Source organism: Thermobia domestica, chromosome 4 (assembly GCF_964235325.1).
Source record: "Thermobia domestica chromosome 4, izTheDome1.hap1.1, whole genome shotgun sequence".
Classification (NCBI taxonomy): Eukaryota; Metazoa; Arthropoda; class Insecta; order Zygentoma; family Lepismatidae; genus Thermobia; species Thermobia domestica.
In genome coordinates this window covers 23435359-23456523 of record NC_137457.1, presented here as the reverse complement: position 1 = coordinate 23456523, position 21165 = coordinate 23435359, and the positions used below count along the sequence as shown (strand labels likewise).

The following is a 21165-nucleotide window of genomic DNA, read 5'->3' as shown; positions in this document are numbered from 1 at the left end:
TGATACTGTGCTGTTATTCAAGGTAACATTGATACTGTTGTTAAATAGTCTTGTAGTACTGCCTTACCTTTAAATTTCAACAAAACTCGTACTGTTATGATTTCGAATAAACCAATCCTATTTATTATACATACGTTATTAATAATATTTCTGTTAAGTATGTTGAGCCCACTAAAGATCTGGATATAATATTTGATCATTAATTAATAAGCATAAGCATCTTGAACAGATTATCTTAAACCTAGGAGAAATTTAGGCGTTATCAAATGGACTTCTAGAGATTTTGTATTAATGAAAACGTGTGTTACCTTGTATCTCGCTAATGTTACAAGTCATCTTGAATATTGTTCTAGTTTTGGAGCAGAAGCGTCGTTGAATCTGTTCAAAACTTCTTTCTTTCCTGGAATACATCTACCAATTTTACTTGTTGTAGGACTTTCTCCTTGAACATGTTCCTGGGGCTTTCTTTTAGCTATTGTATCCCTTGCTTTCTGTTTTCTACAGACGTTGTTCAGTCTACATTTGGCCAATTTCGCCTAAAAATTTAGAAGAATCCATGGCGCCAGGTCCGTAAGTGCTCGATGCGTTTCCCTTGGTTCCTAACAATAACCCGACAGTGTAATTTTCACCGTAATAGGCTTCTCTGACGAACTGGGAGGGGAATCTTGTCCCATTCCATTTGCACAGCTTTCCAAAGTCCTTTCACAGTTGTCACACGCCGTTTTCCCAAAGCCCGCTTCAGCAATCCAAATCCACAATAGTCCATAAGACTTGCATATGGAGATTTTAACAGGTCTCATTGAAAGGCATCACCTGTATACCGCTTGCCTCCTCCATCTCCCTGTAGAATGCGAGGGGCGATCGTGAGATATGTGATGAGGCCTTGTCCATGTGAATGCGCATCAGATTGGTGTCATTTCCGTACATTGTTGGAATCTCATGCTCGTAGATCGGCCACATGATCTGCTCCTGAAAATACTGCGAATTTATTTTGCAGTTCTTCGCCACCCTACGAATCTTCAGTTTACCTCGGTAACAGTAGCCGGTAACGACCATGAACCCTTTTGGGAAGGATTCTTTACAAACACGGACCCACCTTCTGAAGTTCTTGGCGCCTTTCTCTCGGTACATGATGGCTCTCGGTTTCCCCATGCTTCATCGAGCGTTACGACGCACATCCACCTTTGTTTTGCCAGATGTTGTTCGTACAGCTTCCGGGCGTTACACTTTCGTTCCTTTTGGTGGGCATCCATGAGAAGATGGCCGCGAGCTTTCATGACTTTTTCCAGCTTGAGTTGATGGTGTAACGTCCGGCTCACAGTCCCCAAAGACACGTCAAGACGATTAGCCATACACCTTTGTGTTGGCGGATTTTCTTGCATTGCCATTTTGCGAAGTTTCTTCTGCATGGTGGAGGTGGCCTTGGTGCATTCCCGCTTCCTAGGCAACTTCGTTGGTGATCCAAATGGTGGAGCTTTGTTGCTCTTGTACTTTTTAATAACATTTTTTTATTCCACTTAAACTGGTGTTTCAACCATTCTTCTTGCACTATTTTCTAATGACAGAAACACTAAAGTGGGCGTCATAAAGAGCCGCAACACAGCCTTCCCAAAACCGGCTTAGTTTGGGCAGCATTTTGGTCACATAGCGGAAACCCACACACTTGAAAACAAATTTAACACAACACTCACAATAATGGTTCTGTTTTGTGCGTTATTGTCGTCCGCGCGGAAAAACAACTCCGTTCCCAGGAAGCCACTGCACAACACTGCAGGACGCCATGAGCCAGGTCGGATGAGTCCATTCTGCCCGGGAGGGGGAAGGAACGAAATCGTCTAAACGTAAGGTGAACAACCTCTGTATACTTAGCGTATTTGTCCAATTTCATCTCACAATCGGCAATAATCATTCTATGCTGTTAGCCACACTTTCTTAAGGGTTCCATGTGGCACATAATATAGTGAATCTGACTGCATCTGCGTAAGTTATCGTGTAAGTTATAAGTTGACTGTTTCGCTTGGTTCCATTAGCGGACACACAAATATAAACGATAACTTACGCAGATGCAGTCAGATTGACAATATTACATGCTGCAGGAAACAAAACCGACACACACGGTCGGCAATATCCTAAGCTACGAAACTGCCTTGTATTCTTGCAGAACTGCTTTAATTAATAACCAGACTCAATATTAAGAACATAGAAGTTTGAAAAAAAAAATAGAAAATAGCAACACGGTATGCCTATTTGTGCACGTACTGTTTTGTTTATTGCGTCTAATACTTAACGGTTCTGTTTCAGTTTCTTGACTCCTTCCTCAGCAGATATGGGTAACTCATCTCATTTTTTACAATTTTAACTTGCCCTATTTCATGTGCACGATAAACAAAGATAAGGTCAAAGAATTTGTTAATATGATCATGTAAATTCCTTGCACTAGAAAAAATGTCTGTACGTGTTTGTTTAACGTACAATAAACACTGTTTAATCGTAGATTTCAGGTTATCCTTTAAACTCCCATTGACGCAACTGCTACGTCGGGGCTTTAAAGCCCAATAGCTCAGCCCCTAAGTAAGGTAAGATGATGATTTTAGTACCAATGTATTCCTGAAAGATGCAGCTTTTCTGCCGGTTGCATGTGGGGGTCCTACGGCTAGGAAGGAGGTTGGTAAAGGTCGTGTTTTATTTTTAGCTTTATTTTTGTTTTTCTAAAATTTTGGGGGGGAGGGGCAAAGGGGAGCATTCTTACCCTTGGAAATACACTCATAAAAATTGGTATGTGAAGCAATGAAGTACGCCACTACATGGTAATATCCTGTATTTGTAATTCTTGCTTATATGGAGGAGAAGGGGCAAATTTGACCAATTTTTGAAGTTTCAGGTTTTTGGCGTAAATTAGATTTATTTTTACGACAAACATCAATAAGCTAGAGAGATGATTTGGTACCAATGTATTCCTGACGGATGAAGCTTTCCGCCAGTGTGCATTTTATGTCCGTGGAGGGTACCACGGCCGAGGAAAGGTTGTTTCTTTTATTTTTTCATTAGGTTTTAGGGGGGTCATTCCTCCCATCTTTGTGGTACACCCATAAAAATTGGTATGTGAAGCAATGAAGTAGTCCCCTACATGACAGTAACCTGTATGTGTACTTGTTGCTTATAGGGGAAGGAGGGGGGAAAATTTATTTTCAGGACGGTTCCATATAAGACAAGATATGAATACGGCGGGAACTGCACGAATGTTACCTCGTTGGAATCTGTGGATAAGCTGTCCAACGGTGTATGAATCACGACTGTGATAATTAGAAAGAGAGGGGAGGGGGTCACAGGGCCGTCAACGCGAAGGTCTGCAACAGACCTTTGAATATGATACACAAGATGTTTTATAGGAATTTCGTTATTAAATTTTATCTCGCTTTGCATTGCAGCAACGGATAACATTTTTAATATTATTGTCACAAGTATCTGGCCTACACATTAGCATCATTTTATCAGGATAAAATGACTGCAAGGGTTGCCAGGCCCCACAGTCAATTTTTATCGTATTTTTTTGTTTTTTCTTCTTCTTCTACGAATACGGCGGAATTTCACAAATGTTACCTTGTTCCAATCTGTGGTCTATAAGCTTTCCAACAGTGTATGAATCATGACTCTGTAATAATTAGGAGGTTACCAGCCCCCAACGTGAGAGTCTACGATTTTGTTAAAATCCCTGGCGGGCGTCTAAAGGTTATAAGAGTATGTTTACGAAGTGTCTCTTAGAGGTAAGCAATACTTTTACAAAGTAACATGAAGTTACAAGTCTTCATAAAAATCTTCATATATGTTCCTCAGAACAACAAGATTTTCCGAAGAGGAGGATTCCAGTGCAACGAATTTTGATTATCTCATTGTTGTTCACTGTGCACAATATATTGCAAGTTAAAACAGCAAAAAGTGAGATGAGTTGCCCAGATCTTCAGAGAAAAATTAAGGAATACCGAAGCATTACAGTTAATAGTACCTTAAATACTAGATGCAGTAAATAAAAGAGTAAGTTTAAAAAATTATTATTATAAATATGAATCAATTAATGTGACTTACTGCACGGTTTTCCTCTTCTTTTTCAATGATACGACTGCACATACTAACTGCAACTTCCAGATTTGCATTTAAGTTTGGCAGATGAACATCACTAGCCACTTTCAGTCTGTCAATCTGAGTCTCTTTTATTTCAGTCACTCGTTCGAGGATTTGGAATATCCTCTCCACTTCACGATCTGACCGCTTCTCCTGTAAAAGCATAACAAACAGACTAATGAAGTTAATTTACATTAACAGACACATTAATTTATGTCATATGAGGATATACTGTAACGTATAGAGGAACCACCATCTAAAATGTAACGATTATACCTTATTATTATTCTTATTTTACACGTTACATTCCAGCGCACAGTTCGTGTAAATTTTTAAATGATGTCAACACGATTGAATGATACAAAATCAGACACACCACATAGAATCACTATTACCTTTTATTCTCAAAACTCCATTAATTATATTTTTTTTCTTTTTCGGTTGTCATAGCAACGTTTTACACAAACAACTATCTGCTGTTTGGTAACTAAGAGTACCAATTATACATATAAAATCAACACATATTTTCAGCTACTAAGATTAAATCATCTTTATTATATTTAGAATCAACAATATCTAAATTCTTTTTTTCTTCTTCTTCTACACAACAGATTATGTACCTTTAAGTACCGTTGCCCAAAACCAAGATATAAAAATAGAAGAAATTTACAAGATAGATATACAATATCGTTGTAATACATGGTGTTTCAAAAAGAATGACCTGATTTCAAAAGTCCATATGTATTGATAGAAACATACTACAAAAATAGGATAAATTAAGAAATATTCATAAAATCTTCAAGTTTTAGCTATGCTATTACAAATGCTCTGTGTGTTCACCAGCAGCAGCACAACAACATCGAGATGATAGCTAAATTTGTCATAAACTTTAAACAATATATATGCGTTTACAGAAGTTATGGCGGCTGTTATTCTGTTCTTCTTCTATGTCACGAGGTACGCGGGATATGAACACACTATCCTTCACATATCCCCACAAGAAAAAAATCGCATGGCGACATGTCTGGCGATCTTGGAGGCGAAGAACGTAGGGCAGTGTCTCAGGGTCCCGTGCGCCTTATCCAGCGTTGAGGCAGACAGTGATTGAAAAACTGACGTACGTTGTTGTGGAGCTCCATCCTGTTGAAAAATAAAGTCATCAGAGTCCTCCTGAAGTTGTGGAAATAGCCAATTCTGTAGCATTTGAAGATACGAATAGATTTTCGCGGACTCCGCTCAAACATTTACGTCGAATTGTTTCCAGCATTTTATCGGAAGTGCGAGGCCGACCTGGACTCTTACCTTTGCACAAGTATCCTGTCTCTTCAAATTGGCGATGCCAACGACGAATGTTTTTGGATGCAAACGGATCAATGCCAAAACGCCGACGAAAAGCACGCTGGACCGAAATCATTGACTCAGTCTGTGCAAACTGCAGGACACAAAACTCCTTCTGTTGAGCGGCTGCCATTTTACTTTTGACTGACTGCGAACTGGTACTGACATCTAACGGTGATTTTCTGAAACTCTAGCCTACGCCCAATCAAACAACTCTCATTTCCTTGCCGGCACGTCTCATGTTCCGTAATTTTACTGTATTGTAACTGTACATAAGAAGAAACTATTGATTAGCAATAGTCCGCACGCTTCTGGTGCAAAGGATTCCTGACTCGATTTCAAGAGTTAGTATTGGACAACATAATGTCCGTTAGTTTTCATAAAGTTCTCCATTTCTCAACAACATTCGGTTGTATTTATTATGTACCTCTCTTAGCCTATATGACACTAATTGCGAGACGCTAATTTAACAGATTATTGCATTCTCACATTTATAACTCGCAACTATAGTATTCATCTTCACTAAAAAAAAAAAATAAAAAAAATAAAAAAAAACTGCGTGTAAATTTAATTTTTAGTTTATCGTCCATTTCAGCACCGAGGCCATATGAAACATGGACCTACAGCTTAACGTGGAATCCGAATCACATGAGCTCCCGCCAAAAATCGAACCCGAGTCTCTCCAACGCAAAAGGCGCGTACGCTAAATTGCTTAGCCATGAGGAAACCCTTGCGTTACGTGTAAAAAGCCGTGACTTTTTTTTTTTTTTAACTTGTCACTTGTTGCTTCAAGTTATTACTTCTGCTTTTTCATCGACGTATGTTGGATCTATTCACATAAAAATGACATACTGCGGCTCTGTTGCCCTTCTCTTCAGCAAATCATCACATTTGCCGTTTGAAATGAGTATTGTAGCTAATTATTTTGCTTGACATCCTTTCTTAAAAGGACTAACAAGGCTCACAAAACTTTCTTCTGACCTAGGCGCTAATACCTAGGTTTAATTTGTGAACACCAGGTGCCACAAATATGTAGCCTGCGCTTTCACCTTATATTATGTTTACCAGTATAGAAAGTACAACGTTACCTTACAGTATAGGCTATTATCCCCCGAATATAACAGCATTATTACGTGAAGTTTTATAAAAAGCAATAGCGCGTGATTTTTATGTCCGTTCACACGCCTTGTAGATTGAGCCATGCAATACCAACTGTCCAGTGTTCTAAATGGTCCAAAGTTTTTTAGTAATGGATTACTCACGTATAGACACTTATTATTATGACTGTCCGATCTTGCTGATGACCTCAAATTGTCCTTTATTACCAAAAGAGTGGTTAGTTACCAACAAATTCTCTCGGTGAGGAAACTAAATATCCTCTAAACTTATCGGAACAACAATCTAGTTCCATCTTCAATGGTAAGGTACTAAGGATAAAAATGGATGAGATAAATATGGAAAAAGGAACACATACCACCAAATAAATATAACGTGAGAGATGGGCTCTAAAACAAAGCAGAACAACAGTGAGCGAAAGAAAGATTTGGGTTGAAAGAAGTGCGATGTCTATGTTGCGTCACTATTGCCAGATCCAAAATATACATCAAACGTAGGTAATCAGATTTTATTAATGTTGCCAAAATCCAGATCCAAAGCCAGATAAAGAATAATTCTTTTTCTGAACCCATCACATTAACCTGCTTCATATTGTATGTTGTTTCAGGTGAAGTGACAATCCTTTAGGTAAATATGGATTTTGGCAACATTGATAAAACCTGGTTACCTACCATTTTCTGTATATTTTGGATCTAGCAATAGTGACGTAACATAGCCACAGTACTTCTTTCAATTCAACTCTCTCTCTCTTTCGCTCACTGTCGCTCTGCTTGGTTTCAGTACCCATCTCTCACGTTATATTTATTTGGTGGTATGCATTCTTTCTTTACATACCATATTTCTCTCATCCTTCTTACCTTACCACTGAAGACGAAACTAGATTGTTGTTCCGATACGTTCAGAAAATATTTAGTTTCCCCGCGGGAGGATTTATTAGTAAGCAATTTTTTTTTTTTTTTTGGTTAATTTGAGTTGAGTTGACTTTAGTTTATCGTTCCTTTCAGCAGCGAGGCTGTATGAGACGTGGACCTACAGATTAACGTGGAATCCGAACCACATGAGCTCCCGCCGGGAATCGAACCCGGGCCTCCCACGCCAAAGGCGCATACGCTAACCGCTTAGCCATAAGGGAGCTCTTTGTTAATTTGAATCATTCTCTCATGCGCATACATAATTTTAATGTCCTTTATTATTGTAAACCGCCTCATACAAGAAATATTTAACACAGATACTACTAACACAATACGAACCAACTTGTCTAAAATCATAAATCTTTATTTGTTTGAATCGACTTTCCTCGCTTAACTTCACCCTTTTGCTAAGCAGTTTGAATTCATATCATTCATGAAAAATGCTCTGTTTGACTTTTTCAAAGTTCACGATGGAACTCACTACGTCATAAATTCGTATTTTCAGTCGCCATGGCGCTCGGGATTTTTCAAGACTTCTTCATGCTCAGGTAGCCGAGCATACGGTAATCCTGTCAAGGATTATATTTTCCAATATTAGTAGAAGTTAATGTGTTGGTCTGAACCTATTACCTGATTGAACATATTCCTTACTGGGTTAAAAAGACCACAGTTTATTATTACAACAAATCTTATCAATTTTATCACAATTTCGTGGAGTTAAGTAAGTGTAACAGTTACGGTGAAACTTACCTAATCAAAGACTTACCTAATACGCGTCGATATTTTACCTAATAACCGTATAGTTTCAACGGAGTTCTTCGGTCATTACCAACGGTGTTGAAGTACTGTTATTTATATATAATATCAAAGCATACTACATAAATCTTGGATTATTATTAAATTAAGTACCCAATGATACCACACAAACAGTAAGAAAATGCAACAACTGGACCGAGATCTCCGGCATACTGTGCCGATGTGTTAACTACTATGCCACACAGTCCGCTTTCCAGAACAGCCACACACTATTTCACTCTCGAAGTCGCTGCTCTCCACTCAGACCACATCACTTCGATGGCATAGTGATTAACGCACCGGCACAATATACCGGAAATCTCGAGTTCGAGTCTCGGTTCAGTCATTTACTTTTTCACTTTTTCACTTTTTGTGTGTTGAATTCGCACCTTCAGAGGATCTGGTGTGTAAAAATTTGGTTGTTTCCTTTTTTCATTAATATATATCCAATTATACGCATTAAAATTTCTTATTCTCGGGTTGTTCTACTAAACGAAAAAGGACAGTTAGTTTTAAAGATATTTTAAGATAAATAAATGGGTCAAGAAAGAATTTATTTAAAATAATAATAATAATAATCTGTATCATCCTGCATTCCGGTATGTAGTGCACATTTTCAATTTTTTGAGTTTCTAGTGTATATTTTAGCTTCTAAGGATCTTGGTTAGATAAAAGTAATAAAAAAATTGCCCACCACAATATCCACCGTTTGCCTTTCTGAGTATTTTATATATATATGCAAGCAAATAAATACATTAACAGAACATTACATGACGTATTTTGATGACAATAAACAGAAACTAACATAGTAAACTAACAAACAGGTGTGACGTGTTTTCATTGAGTTACGTAAAAGATTGTCTCAAGGCGGCAATTTCCACGTTTATAGCTTCTCTTTCCAGATCAGCTTCTTTTGAATAATAACACAGAGAAAGAAAACGTGACCGACTGGACCGGGACTCGAACCTGGAAATTTCGGCATACCGTGCCGATGCGTTAACCACTACGTCACCCAGTCCGATATCCAGAACAGCCACTCACTGTCTCAATATCGAGGTCAGTGCTCTCGGACTATGTGGGTTGTAACACAGACCCCTGCTCTGACGGGACAATCCTGTGTCCATCGACCACCTTATGACGGTCATGATTTTACATATACTAAGGAGTAAACATTCACAGCAGAGGTCTGTGATATAAGCCACGCAGTTCGAGATGAGAGTATCAACATCGAGAGAGTGAGTGGTTGTTCTGGGAAGCGGATTGGGTGGTGCAGTGATTAACGCATCGACACGGTATGCTAGAGATCCCGAGTTCGAGTCCTGGACCAGTCGGTCACTTTTTCACTCTGTGTGTGTGTTACAGAATTCGCACCTATAGAGGATCTGGTATGTAAAAAGAATAGGTTGTTGCCTTCTTTTGATAACTTTGCTTTCTTCTCCAGTATAGTAATTTGATCAACGGTGCGTTTACGCTCATGTAATTTTGAGTCAAGTGTATTTTCTGTGGCACGCTCTTTGTCCATGGCTTCCTCATACCGCTTCCATGAAGCACAAATACAGTGAAGCATTTTTCCATTTATTTCCACCGACAAGGTCCCCCACAACATTTTACACAATAATTCACTAATCTCAATGCTGCTATTGAATTTTACCTTAGGTTTCCTACCATCATGTCATTAAGAGAAAAAACACTTTCAGCACTAGCATTTCCGAGAGAAAGAATAACTTTTATCACTTTTCACAGTTCTTCGAATTGATCATTATTTCCGAGAAAATTGTAACAAAAAGTGTCCAGTCGATCTGTTTTAGAGTAGAAACTGTCAAACTTATCCTTCCATTCATTCTACAATTTAGAAAATATTTTACTATACTGATGTTTTTCTTCTTCTGCAGTTCGTTGCGGAATGTAATTTTACTCATATAATTTTTGCACAACATAGTTCATATGACTTTCACACAAATTCCCATTTGCACGAATCTCTCGGAATGAGACAAGACAGACTGCACATAAACCTATATTTCACTGGAGATTTTCCAAGAACCTTCCCGCACATTGATACCAAACATTTGCTACATTTTAGCAAAAATTTATGCCTTAGTCTTTCATTAGCTTTGCTATAATTTAATTTTTTTTTTCCCAGCAAATCCTATGTCGAGTTTAGAACAAGATCAAAGTTTACTTTCATCATATACTCGTACTTTTAACAGTTTCAAAGTCGTGTCCGACTCTATTAAGCCCCCATTTTTAATAAATCTCTTTATTTATTTATTTATTTCAGAAAACAACAGGCGGATGCCTAATTACAGTTTCCCATCATGATAATATAATTTAAAATACACATATGGTAACAAAATAATACGACAGCAAAATACTTGAAAATACATATAACATGATCTACACCTTATTTATTTAGAGTAAAATTCTGTCTATAGCTAAAAATGTCTATCTCAGTGCTTTTCTGACATCTTATTATACAATAAACACATTTTTCTGACAGGCGATACATCCAATGCATTAGTCCTTTGCGCTGAGAGATGGAATATGCTATTATGGGGTCTGGTTGCTCTATGTGAGACGTGAAGTTTGATTTTTGATAGTAAATATTCTGAATCTACTGTACTATGAATTATTTTATGTAAGAAAGATAAAATGAAGTGAGTCCTCCTGATTTCAAGTGATTGTAATGAATATTTGCTTCGAAGATCTTCATACTTCTCAAATTTCGGATATATCCCTGTTTCTTTATATGTTAAAAAGCGCACAAATTTATTTTGAATGTTTTCGATTTTACTTGTATATTTCTTACTATCAGAACCCCATATTATCGCTGCATATTCCACCTTAGACCTTACACAGGCAATGTATAGTGTTTTGAGGACATCGGTGTTCGAAAAATCACTTCCTAATCTCATCACAAAGCCAAGGTTCCTAAAGGCCTCACCAACTACTCTGTTGACATGAATATCAAATGATAGGTTTGACTGCAGAGTGACTCCAAGATCAGTTATATAATCCACTCTCTCAATTGGTGTTTGATTAATAGTATACACATCGCGGACATAGTTCATTTTCCTGGTGTATGATACTACTTTACATTTTTTAATATTTAACAGCAATTTGTTTGATTCACACCACTGGAAAATAGAATTTATGTCGCTTTGCAAAGAAATAGCGTCTAACTCCGTGGAGATACTACGATAGATTTTTAAATCGTCAGCAAACAATAGTTTGTGGGAGGATGTTATTACAGGTGGTAAATCATTAACAAATAATATAAATAATAGAGGTCCTAACGAGGGACATCACCCAATTGTCCGGCTCCGATTTCAATGAAATTTTTGTTGCTGATAGAAGACATGTATTCATTACTTGCGATGACAGAAATTTTTGCCATGGTGCATGTTTTCTATTTTTTAATAATTTTTAAAAGTTGTGATGTGGTTAATAGAGATTACTGCAGAAGTCCCTTACTACCCTTTGTAAACGGAGTGTTAGTGAAAGAACAACCATGTATATACGTATAGGGCCTAGCGGGAAGTCGTATGGTACGTATGACCTTGACGGCAGCCATCTTGAAATCCGCCATTTTGAATTAAGATCAAGTTTTTTAAATGGGAATAGGGTAATATGATACATAATTTCGAGCTAGAATTTAATCAGAAAGACAATGGTGAAGTTTGTTTTAAGATGCGCCCATTTGGTGAAAAGTTACAGGCTTTTTAATTGTTTATACTTACTATGTGCATAAATCCCTTACCTCCGCTTCTAACCCGCGTATTAATGATAATAAGTGGATAAAGGTTTCGATAGTACATATTATGCCTAGAGGGAAGTGATATGATAAGGGTATCATTGACGGCAGCCATCTTGAAATCCCCCATTTTGAATTAAAGTGAAGTTTTGAAATCTGAAAACCATAGCATGTGACACCAAATTTTAATAGTAAATTTTCCCCAAAAGCCAATGGTATGCTTATTTTTGTTTTGTAGTTAACCAGTATAGAAAGATGGCTGGATGCTTATCCCAACACTATTCATGAACAGACAAATCGCAACTCTTAAAAAATGTTATAAATTTAGAAAACATGAGCCATGGAAACAGTTGCCAAGTGCCAGTTGGAATTTTAAAACATGCGATGCAATTAGGAGTGTTGCCAGTTTGAAAGATCGAATAATGGACGTTTCGTGCACATTAGAAGAGTCATAAATTCATACTGGTTAACTATAGAACAAAAATAAGCATACCATTGGGTTTTGGGGAAAATTTACTATTAAAATTTGGTGTCACATGCTATGGTTTTCAGTTTTCAAAACTTCACTTTAATTCAAAATGGCGGATTTCAAGATGGCTGCCGTCAATGATACCCTTATCGTATCACTTCCCTCTAGGCATAATATGTACTACCGAAACCTTTATCCACTTATTATCATTAATACGCGGGTTAGAAGCGGAGGTAAGGGATTTATGCACATAGTAAGTATAAAGAATTAAAAAGCCTGTAACTTTTTACCAAATGGGCGCATCTTAAAACTAACTTCACCATTGTCTTTCTGATTAAATTCTAGCCCGAAATTATGTATCATATTACCCTATTCCCATTTAAAAAACTTGGCCTTAATTCAAAATGGCGGATTTCAAGATGGCTGCCGTCAAGGTCATACATACCATACGACTTCCCGCTAGGCCCTATACGTGTCTACATGGCTGTTCTTTCATTAACACTCCGTTTACAAAGGGTAGTAAGGGACTTCTGCAGTAATCTCTATTAACCATATCACAACTTTTAAAAATTATTAAAAAATAGAAAACATGCACCATGGCAAAAATTTCTGTCATCACAAGTAATGAATGCATGTCCTCTATCAGCAACAAAAATTTCATTGAAATCGGAGCCGGACAATTGGGTGATGTCCCTTGTAAGTTCGATCCCTGAGGCACACCAGAGTCTACGACATATTCCTCAGTTAAAATATTTTTGTATCGAACGCGATGTTTGCGTTGGCAAAGATAGGACGCTATAAATTGTTGCAGGTTTTGTGAAAAATTGAATGTCACAAGTTTGCTTAGAAGTATATCGTGATTAATTACGTCGAACGCCTTGGAGAAATCTGTATAAATTACATCTACTTATAAGATGAAGAATCAAACATTCAAACTGTGTACACAACAAGGATGCTAGTTGCTTTGACATTTAAAACTTAACCAGAAAAGATTCAATATTACCACTGATACACATCAAAAAAGCCGAAGGGAGGATAAGCGGATCATAAGTTATTTTCAGAACAACTCCATCTTCCAAATACTTTGGAGGAGATTTCTTATATTGTTCCAAGTACTTTTTGATATGTGGTAGTAAGCCAATAGCGCACTGAGCAACTTCAGCATCCTCCACCCAGCGCCAACTGCACAATTTCTTGAGAAGTTTATTAGTGTTTGTGCACGATATGAAGTTTGCCCAACGTGCTTCCCCCTCTTTTATTCATACAATCAAGTAGAGATTGAGAGCATATTAACATTGATATTGTTACTAACTTCACAAAAATACCCGCCTTTCCTTAAAAATCAGGCGACTGCATAAAGTATAGCGTCCGAAGAGAAAAAAAAAAAATCAAGAACTATTTGATGGACCACCAACTATTTTGTCCAGGATGAAGAGGGTCAAAAATCAGGATTAGAGTTCGTTGACGGAGATGATCATTCAGTTAATCCCAAGATATGAAGAATAATAAAATACAAATACAAGAATAATACAGATTGTCCCTTTGTAGTATGCAATTCACCTATATCTAAACGCCAGGTTGGCAGTATAACCAAACTCGTTCACGTAGCGTACACTGTAGCACTGCTAAAGATATGCCACATTGACTTGATCCTTAGTCTTCCGTTGCAAGCGCTGCTATCGGCTGAAGGAATTCCACTCGCTTTCTCTCGCTTAGCAACAGCTAAACCTTTATTGGCTCAACGCGTGGGTGTGTGAGGGTGTGAGCTTTAGTTCACATTTTTGCCACGGCTCAAGATATTTTGGCAGCACCATAGTTCCTCGATTGCAAGCTTATTTCAGACTTGACAATACTACGTATTATCAGGCTAGCCTTAAAATTTCTTTACATTGACACGCCTGTCAAGCATGACTTAAAATACATTTTGCACCAAAGGATTTCTTCCAATAATCTACATCATAAAATAACAGTGGGGGCAGAGCAGCTACACATTCCAAACACATACTATAGATATACTACATTGACTTGATCCCTCGTTTTCCGTTGCAAGCGCTGCTATCGGCTGAAGGAATTCCACTCGCTTTCTCTCGCTTAACAACAGCTGAACCTTTATTGGCTCAACGCATAGGTGTGAGCTTTAGTTCGCATTTTTGCCACGGCTTAAGACATTGTGGCAGCACAATAGCAACTTGTTACGAAAAAATCACACTAAAATCTAAAATACGTGCTCACTTTGATCTAATCTCACACTCACACACGCGTATTTACTCGACCTCAAACTTACCAATCTTTTCGACATCACTTCTACTTTGTCAAGTTGAAGTCGGGTGAGCGTGAACATCAAACTCGAGAGCCCGACTCCATAGCCTTTGGTCGGGGTAAAAAATACAATTAGTTTCGGTTTGTCCACTAGTATTTTGATTTGCAATGCACACTTGCATCAATCATCTATCAGAACACAGTATCGAAAAATAAAGTGCGCAATGTTATAAAACAGAACAGATATATTAGTATACTATGTTACCCTGTCTTGTATGTTTATTTAAATTTGGATATAATAAATCTCTATTATTACTTCGTACTCTGGCTAATCTCTGTGGAACAAATGATAATCACTTTTTCGTAATTACACAATTAAGAGCGATTTTTTTTTTAGTGTGTATGTGTTTATAAGACAGATTATTTATTTATTTATTTCGAATTTTTTTGCATATTGAGGTTAAGGCTATATGAAGCCTTATCTAACACCTAAACATGATACAAAATTCAAAAATCAAAGAATATAGCTAACAATAGCAAAAGAAATAAAGTTAGAAAGAAAAAAAACACAAGAAACAGACGGCCACTTGGAAAACAAACAAACACAAACACACACACACACACACACACACATTGTGGAAGTCTGTTTCTTGTGTTTTTTTTCTTTCTAACTTTATTTCTTTTGCTATTGTTAGCTATATTCTTTGATTTTTGAATTTTGTATCATGTTTAGGTGTTAGATAAGGCTTCATATAGCCTTAACCTCGATATACAAAAAAATTCGAAATAAATAAATAAATAACCTGTCTTATAAACACATACACACTTAAAAAAAAAACCGCTCTTAATTGTGTAATTACGAAAAAGTGATTATCATTATATATTATATTTGTGTTATATATATATATATATATATATATATATATATATATATATATATATATATATATAACACAAATATAATATAGTGCTACACGAAAGTACATACATGTTACAATATGTAATAAATGTTGAGTTTCATATCTTTATGACAAGCTTCTCTATTGGCTCTTCTGTCTCTGTGTCCATTCAACCCTGTTTCGATAACAATAAATTATAAACTGCTCTTTTAAAAGATGCAAAAGATTTTGACTCACGTACCGAGGTTGGCAAAGTATTCCAATCACGACACGTTGAAATTATATATGATTTGGAGGAATAAGTTGATCTATGAATAGGAATTGCAAGTTGGCTATTAAAACGTGATCTTGTGTCCCTCTCATGGAAGTCGCTTAAAAAATTAAGGTGTTTTAGAAGATAGGAAGGTTCTGTAAAAGTAAGTGTTTTATACAGCAGTACCAACGAGTGCAATTTTCGCCGTTGCTGCATCTTCAGCCATTGCAGCTTTTTAAAGAATGGCGTAACATGATTTGAGAATTTTAAGTTAAAAATAAAACGTATACAAGCATTTTGTACTCGCTGCAAACGCTTTTGTAAATGTATATCAGCGTCAGTTAAGGCGGTGTCACAGTACTCCAAATGTGGTACCACTAGGGTTTGAACAAGAGTTTTTTTTAACTGTGTTGGTAAAAAGTTTTTTAATTTGCTGAGAGAATGAAGAATTCCAAAAGCCTTCTTGCATGATGCGTTAATTTGATCGGACCAAGTTAAATATTTGTTAAGTGTTTGTTTTCTATTATTATAGTTTGTTTTCAGGAGATACTATGTCTGTCCACTCGGAGCGCAGCCGTTACTAACGCTGTCTTTAACTGTTGAAGAAATGCGCAAAGTAAATGAAATGAAATGAAAATTTTACGTCCCATGGTTATGTCGGTTAGGCTAAAGGAGACGGTAATGATGAGAAAAATGAATGAAAAAAGTGGGAGGAAACGGGAGAACCCCGAAAAACCACGAGCACGCTGTTTGTCCATCACAAAGTCCACACAGCAAGAGCTGGGATCGAATTAGAGACCCCAAGCACCGGAGGTGAACGCTCTATCACTGAGCTACCATGCAACCCATGCGCAAAGTAAGTTTTGTGGAGAAATTTGGGGTAGAGAAATCTGAAAACGTAGGTATACTGCAACTAGTTTTCTGGCTAGGTTTTATTTTCAGTCTAGTTCTACGCAAAAACATGAAAATAAAAATACATACCTCAAATTCTTTCAAGAAATATTTTATCTCCCCATTCAAAAACGGCCTGTGATCGAATAGACGAGACCATATCTCTCCAGCATCTGAAAAGTAAATTTCATTAGACAAGAAACTTATATAAATATATATATGCCGGTATTATCATTTAATTATTGAATATAGCTTAAGGGCATACACGACGTTCAAGATTTTCGTAAAATAATGGGAAAATATTTCTGATTTTTATTGGAAGACTGATAATGATGATATTTATATCGTTTCTAAATATTTTTTCCGAAGATTAATTAATTAATTATGAAATAATTAACAATTAATTAACGATAAGCTATTCCTACTTTTCAACTAAATTAATAAAGCAAGAACAGTGAAACTAAAATATATTACTCCCTACACTTTCTCTAAGAGATCTAGTAACTTTACAAAGTTTTGTTCTTGTTTACTTAACTTTTATGTGACTTTCTTTGAAGAAGTGCGCAATTCAATTACAACAATTCTCGGCAAAACAACGCGCTGCAAAGTAACACTCTTTTTTCACTTTCCGTTACACTAAGATAGTGAATATGTTTATGAATTAATATATATAGTTCTATAGCCTGAGTGTTGTCCTTTCTTTTGCAATAATTATTTACTTTTAAAATTGAACGTATTTCGAGAAAAGTAGGAATTTATTACAACATTCGATAATTTTGAATTTCCCGTCGTACGGTGGCGCCGCCATGTGAACTGTAGCCATACTTCGTCCATAAGCGTAGAAAGCATCAGTGTTACTAACCACTTGCTGCTCTTTTCTATTGTGAAGGTGGTGCGTGATTTTCTATCCGTGATAATGGCTAGAAAGAAACGACTACTGTCAAAAACGAGAAAAAGAAATAAGCAATTTAAAGCACGTCGTCTAGCGTGGAAACTACGAAAACTTGAATGTGATAATGTACCGGTAAATGCCGTTACAGAGAATTTGGAAGATACTCCACTACAGGGAGACAATAGCCTTCGGACAGACCAAGACATCGGTGAAGAATCTACGAGCTCTTCTAGAAGTTTTCAGCAGGAAGATAGTTTTAATATGAGGTAAGGATGTTTACTTAATAGTTTATATATTTTCTACACAAAAAAGCAGATTAAAATTATGTTTCTTTCAAAACTAATAATAATAATAATAATAATAATAATAATAATAATAATAATAATAATAATAATAATAATAATAATAATAATAATAATAATAATAATAATAATAATAATAATAATTAAAATTAATAATAATAATAATATGCTTATTATATTACTGAGAACAGCTATGTAGTAAAATTACAGCACTACGTTTTACATATCGTATGTAGACAGTGGTGTGTTCACACCGGACTCGGATATCTGTTTGAGAACTATATCCTGTCAAGAAAGTAACTTTGTATATGAACAAGTTAAATGTTCATACAAAGACTGTCACAGAATACTTTTGTACGTACAAAGGAGTTATTACGTAATCAGATTAGGAGAGAGGGCGGGTCTGCGATATGATTATTTTTTGTTACAAGGGGAGGGGGGCAACGACTCCCGAAGAAAATTTTCTGGGGGGGGCGTATAGTTGGAGCTGGTGGAATGGGGAAAAATGCAACCCCGGGTCGCAATGCTGGGTCTATACATTATACATTTTCGTGAGTCAAAGGAGGACCGTGCCCCCGTCCCCCCTTAGGGCGCCCATGGAGGGAAGGTATAAGAGCAGATTAAGTAATAAAAATAAATCATTTTAAAATTTAAATTTCGGATTGTGATTATTAATTTATAGACATTTCATTTTGTGTCTTTATGATAAAATTGGGAAAGTTTCTTATTCTCATATTGAGTTCTTTTTCCTCCAGAGTACCGAAATCGAACCATTCTATGTTATCGAGCCTGAAACGGAAGTCACCAAGAAATCTGAGTTAAGTGGCCGCAGAATTGTTGATTTGGGACACGTCCTTCGGTGGTCGATGACATTACAAGATAAACACCGTGAAGTCTGCACTTTAGGGAAATTGCGGTATCACAAAGAAAGACGTGTTGGTCTCCGTAGTTATATCAATTTCAAGTGCAGGGTATGCAACAGAGAAATAGTCATTCAACTGAAGAAACTCCCAGGTCAAAAGTTATGACAATAAATGAAAGTGCAGTTTGGGGTACTCTAACAATTGGAAGTGGTTATTCCCATCTTCAGGAGCTACTCAGTGTAATGAACATTCCATGCATGAGTAATGATCTGTTTAGTAAAACTGAACAGCACCTAGAAACGGTAAGTAATACATTTGTTTGATATGCAATAAGAATAGGCTTACAATTTCCCTCTAACAATAACTCATTCTGAAGAAAACTAGAATACTTCCTTAAACTTTATTTTGGGCCTACAACATTGTAAATTTGAACATTCAAAATTTATTATAATTACTACGTTTGCAATTGTCTTTCTAGATCTGTATTACTTACATTTCTTAAATTATAATGGAAAACTGGAATTGTTGTTCCAAAGTTTAAATTATTTTTCTATTTATTTATTTATTTATTTATTTATTTGTATTTATTTATATGTAGTTGATTTTACATTTTCAGTAAAGACACCAAAATTGCTTCAACGCATTTTGGATTTATGTCACAAACCTTTCGACTAAGTTTGTGCTAGGAAGTCATCCTTATTTTTCTATTTGTAATTGTCTGCAGGTTTGGGCTGATAGTCTATGGTCTCAAATGAAACAAAATGGAGAAAGACAAATTGCAATCGAGAAGGGACATGTTGACCCCGATGGTGTTCCATACATAACAGTGTACGTTGATGGTGGCTGGAGTGAAAGGAGTTATGGTCATGGACATAATGCAGTTTCTGGAGTCAGTGGCGGCGGTTGGACGTTAAAAGTGGGGGGCAAGACATGATCTTAACAATTGTATATCAATGTTAGATTTCCTGGTTGTTTCTAACACTGTTTGATGAAAGGTTGTATAACTAATAGGATACTATCTTTTTTCACTTAAAATGCTGTATATCGTATTTCTATTTTATTAAGTAAATTCATGAGAGCAATAGGTAGGTAGTAGCTCTTTATAGTCTTAAACAACGAAAGTGTAAGAAGAGATTTGAGTTCTTGCTCATGAACATCTTAAAATTCTGTCTGGAAAATTGTGCGATCAGATTATTTAATAAATTTGCAAAACAAATAAATAGAAGGGATAATATTAATCATAGTAATGAATAATGACACTTTGTTTTACAGAAGTTATATTGAAACTGAGAATTAATGAACAACTTATACTTTTAATTCCACACATGCCATTAAATCAATGTTTTTACTCTTAAAAAATGAAATACAATAAGTACTGCAAGCATATGCTATGACATTTAAAGAAATATGCAATTGCAATATTAGTTGCTTTGAATTGCAATTAAAACGCAATTCCTGTAGCTTTCTTAACTCCACGGGAAGACAAATATCCAATACGTATTCACGCAACGGCAAATATCATATGGCACCATATTTTTCTATGGAACAGTAATACATACGAAACCTTTACTAGGGTGTCTACATTCTGGAAAATAAGTGAAAGTCAGGGAGAGGTCAGGGAATGTATCAAGTTAAGTCAGGGAAATGGCAGATTGGTCAGGGAAAGTCAGGGAAAAATCGATTTAGGTCCATTGTTCAATTACTGAATTTATGAAATAGGGTTGATTTCTTTCCTGTTACTGGATGTAAAATGTAGTGTTCTCAATAATACACATATCTAAGTGCATCCTGGCATATTTGCTCAAAAGGGTAGACGCTGTTCTAGAAGAATTGCATGGTGCAAAAAGAATATCTGGATAAGTGGCTGAGAACGCGAAGAAATAGTATCTCCGGCTCACAGTGAAAGCTCAGACTGAAGAATTTAAGGAACACTCGAATGAATTCATAGCCAATGACAGAGATGGTATTCGACTTGATGAGTTTTTTACTTAGTCTTAGGAAATGGGAAGAACTTCGTTGACTTACGGTCAGTTATGAAATTGTGTTTTATCTTCTTTCACGGAAACGCATTTTTTGAAAGTGGTTTCACAATAAATAAAATTCTCATTGTTGAGAACTTACAAGAAGAATCTCTGGTGGCTCAACGGATCATATATGATTCTGTGATGAGAATAGGTGGATCATCAGGATTAACAATTACAAGAGGTATGATAAATTCAGTGAGAAGTCCAATGAGACAATATCAGGTGTATTTGGAAAGGAAAAGAGAAATAAATGCTGGAGACGAGAAGAGGAGAGAGAAACGGA

At 36.3% G+C, this 21165-nt stretch overlaps 1 protein-coding gene across 1 annotated transcript in view; it reads right to left on the bottom strand.

The window, feature by feature from the left end:
- Muted (biogenesis of lysosome-related organelles complex 1 subunit 5) overlaps positions 1-21165 on the bottom strand; it is a 41737-nt gene that overhangs the window by 1433 nt on the left and 19139 nt on the right. Inside the window, exons 2-3 of the mRNA XM_081755334.1 lie at positions 16892-16974; positions 4084-4272 (exon numbers count right to left, since the gene is read on the bottom strand). Coding sequence (XP_081611460.1) covers positions 4084-4272; positions 16892-16974 — 272 coding nt within the window. The remainder of the gene's footprint in view (positions 1-4083; positions 4273-16891; positions 16975-21165) is intronic.